Source organism: Abramis brama (genome assembly GCF_963993115.1).
Source record: "Abramis brama genome assembly, chromosome: 5".
Classification (NCBI taxonomy): Eukaryota; Metazoa; Chordata; class Actinopteri; order Cypriniformes; family Leuciscidae; genus Abramis; species Abramis brama.
In genome coordinates, this window is record NC_139967.1 from 41,626,410 (window position 1) to 41,629,083 (window position 2,674).

At 40.8% G+C, this 2,674-nt stretch overlaps 1 protein-coding gene across 1 annotated transcript; it reads left to right on the forward strand.

The window, feature by feature from the left end:
• Positions 1–743: 743 nt before the first annotated feature.
• Positions 744–2,374, forward strand: LOC311082867 (uncharacterized protein; the record flags this gene model as incomplete). Its single annotated transcript, XM_084114036.1, has 2 exons — positions 744–1,249; positions 1,377–2,374. The coding sequence occupies exons 1-2, from the start codon at positions 874–876 to the stop codon at positions 2,372–2,374; spliced, it is 1,374 nt and encodes a 457-aa protein (XP_083970162.1). The 5' UTR covers positions 744–873.
• Positions 2,375–2,674: the final 300 nt, after the last annotated feature.

Consider the following 2,674-nt stretch of genomic DNA (forward strand, 5'->3'; position numbering starts at 1 on the left):
GAACAGTAAGTTGTAGTCACTCTTTCTCGCTCGCTCCCTGTCATTTTCTATGGCTCCACCTCTCTAATCTTCTGTTGGTTCTGGAAGCTGTCAATCTCTATCAATGGTGTGACGTAAACTCTGTTGCCAATCAAGTTTCCCTCCAGCATTTAAATGGATGCCAAAATGAACGTGAAGGAGGCAACTTGGTTTTCCACCCGCTCTGCTTTGTTGTTCTTTTGTACTCTAATTTACGTCTAATAAATAATTAACCCTATCGCTTTTAGTTTGCCATTTCATTTTGAATATTGTTTTGCTACTTTCCCCCTTTAGTTTTCTTCCTGCTTTTTGATGGCGTTGTTCTCTCCCCAAGAATAAAGTGGACAGGTTAAATATCAAGTGACTTACATAGCACAACACCTAGGTAAAAATAATTGAATACAGCTCAAACTGTATATAGCAATTTTATTACTATTTACTTGCTCCTGTTGTGTTTTGCATTTACTTGTACTTTCACTTTCAATTCTTAAGTATGTTGAAAAAAAATAATAAAATAAATACTTTTCATTAGCCTGGATGCCAGCCGAACTTAGCCCCGCCCACAAAAAATTTAGGTCGGGAAGTTCGGTCTGGACTTGATCCGTTGAGGAGCTATTATGCCCAAACAAAAGTTGTTCGGACCAATCAAATTGTCAGGGCGGGCTTTATACGATGATGGACAGATGATCAACAGTAACGTAATCAAAGAGTATAGACAAGTTTCCTGAGTGAAATAGGCGGGCCGCCATTAGCCTTTCACTCTGCCAACGACTTCCGGTTGTGTCTGCTAATTACTTCCGGTTAGCGAGTTAGCGTCTTTTACTGTCTTTGATTAGCGTGCAGAAAAAGTAAACTATGGATGGTGTTACACGCCGACACGGCTCCGGGACATATTGTGCTGTTCGCGGTTGCAACAACTCGTGGCGATTGCTGAATGTTTGGTCGGAAGGAGAATGTTTCGACCATCAACAATCTACAAGGCGCCAATGTGGATGTGCTCCCCCGTATGCGTTGTATGAGAAACCAAAAACAGATGTTGAATCTCGGAAGTGGCTAGCGGCTTTGAAGTTGAAGAATCCGCCCAAAAGACTTTTTGTTTGTTCTTATCACTTCATTGATAAAAAGCCCACAGTGGAAAACCCTTTCCCGGAACTTTGGTTGGGATACGAGCGACCTCCCCAGCAAAAGAGACGTAAACTCGACAGAAACACAAGTGACACGCAATCGGATGGTAAGTGTATCTTGATATTTTTCTGGTTAGCTAAAGTTTGCAGCATAAGTTTGACTGTTGATATATGTGTCTCTGTCCTGTGTTAGTAGGTTATATACATTTATAGTTTATGCTGTTTTTCTTTTAGAAGTGTGCATCGAGCCGAAGTTTAAAGATGCTGCAACACAATGGGAGGACCTGACAAAAACTGACCACAGCTACGCGGCAAAGTTGGACCAAGTGAACAAATCGACGCAGACTGGGGGTCAGACTGTGGCTGATGATATGCTCCTGGATGATGATACCTCGCTGCTGTACACAGGACTGCGTCTGGTATATTTTTTTACTTTGGTGAAAACGATGTTGCCATTTAGTAAACCATCATGTAGTATTCCTGTTGTTGACCAAATACTGATGACCCTCATGAAACTGAAACTGAACCTTGTGTTAGGGGATGTGGCAAAGCGCTTTAAAGTGTCTAAAGGTGAAGTAAGTAAGGTGATTGCTCACTGGATTGATACATTGGGTGAGCAGCTTGAACCCATGGTTGCCTGGCTGCCAAGAAGTGTTATTCGTGCTAACATGCCACCATCCTTTAAAAAGAACCACCCACAGACCACTTGCATCATCGATTGTGCCGAAACGGCTATTCAGAGAGCTACAAACCTTAACTGTAGGAGTGCCACTTTCAGTCATTACAAGGGAACCAATACTGCCAAATATCTTGTTGCTGTGTCACCTCATGGGCTGATAATGTTTATATCAGAGGCCTATGCTGGTAAAAGCAGTGATAAGTTCATCACTATAAACAGTGGGTTTCTGGAGGCCCTAAGGCCTGGTGATGAGGTAATGGCTGACAGGGGTTTCACGATTCGAGATGTACTACATGAAAGGAAGGTGAAATTGAATATTCCTGCCTTTACCCACAAGCGTGGTCAATTGACCAATGAGGAGGTAACGCGCACTAGACGAGTGGCCAATGTCCGTATACATGTAGAGAGGGCAATCCGCAGACTTAAAGTCTTCAAAATTCTGTCCCAAACTGTCCCCATCTCCATGACCCCGAGGTTGGACAAGATTCTTACCATATGTGCTGCTTTAGCAAACATGAGGTCCAGACTCATCCGACTACCACATGAGGTGTAAGTCCCTATGAAAAGTCACCTGCAGTTGTTGTTTTTTTTTTTTTGTTTTTTTTATTGTACATATTCCTTTTATTTTATTTTATATATGTATATATATATAAATAATTTCAGCTAGAAAAACCTGTGTAAATGTATTGTTATTGTTCCCTTTCTGGTGTTGTGATTATTAAGACAAAACAGAGTTTTAACTAAGAAAAACTTGTGTGAGTGCTATTCTTTTTCTTGTATTGTAAATATTGACACATGACAATAAACAATTTGATTTTTGAGAAGAAATTAATTCATTTTTATTGATCCTATT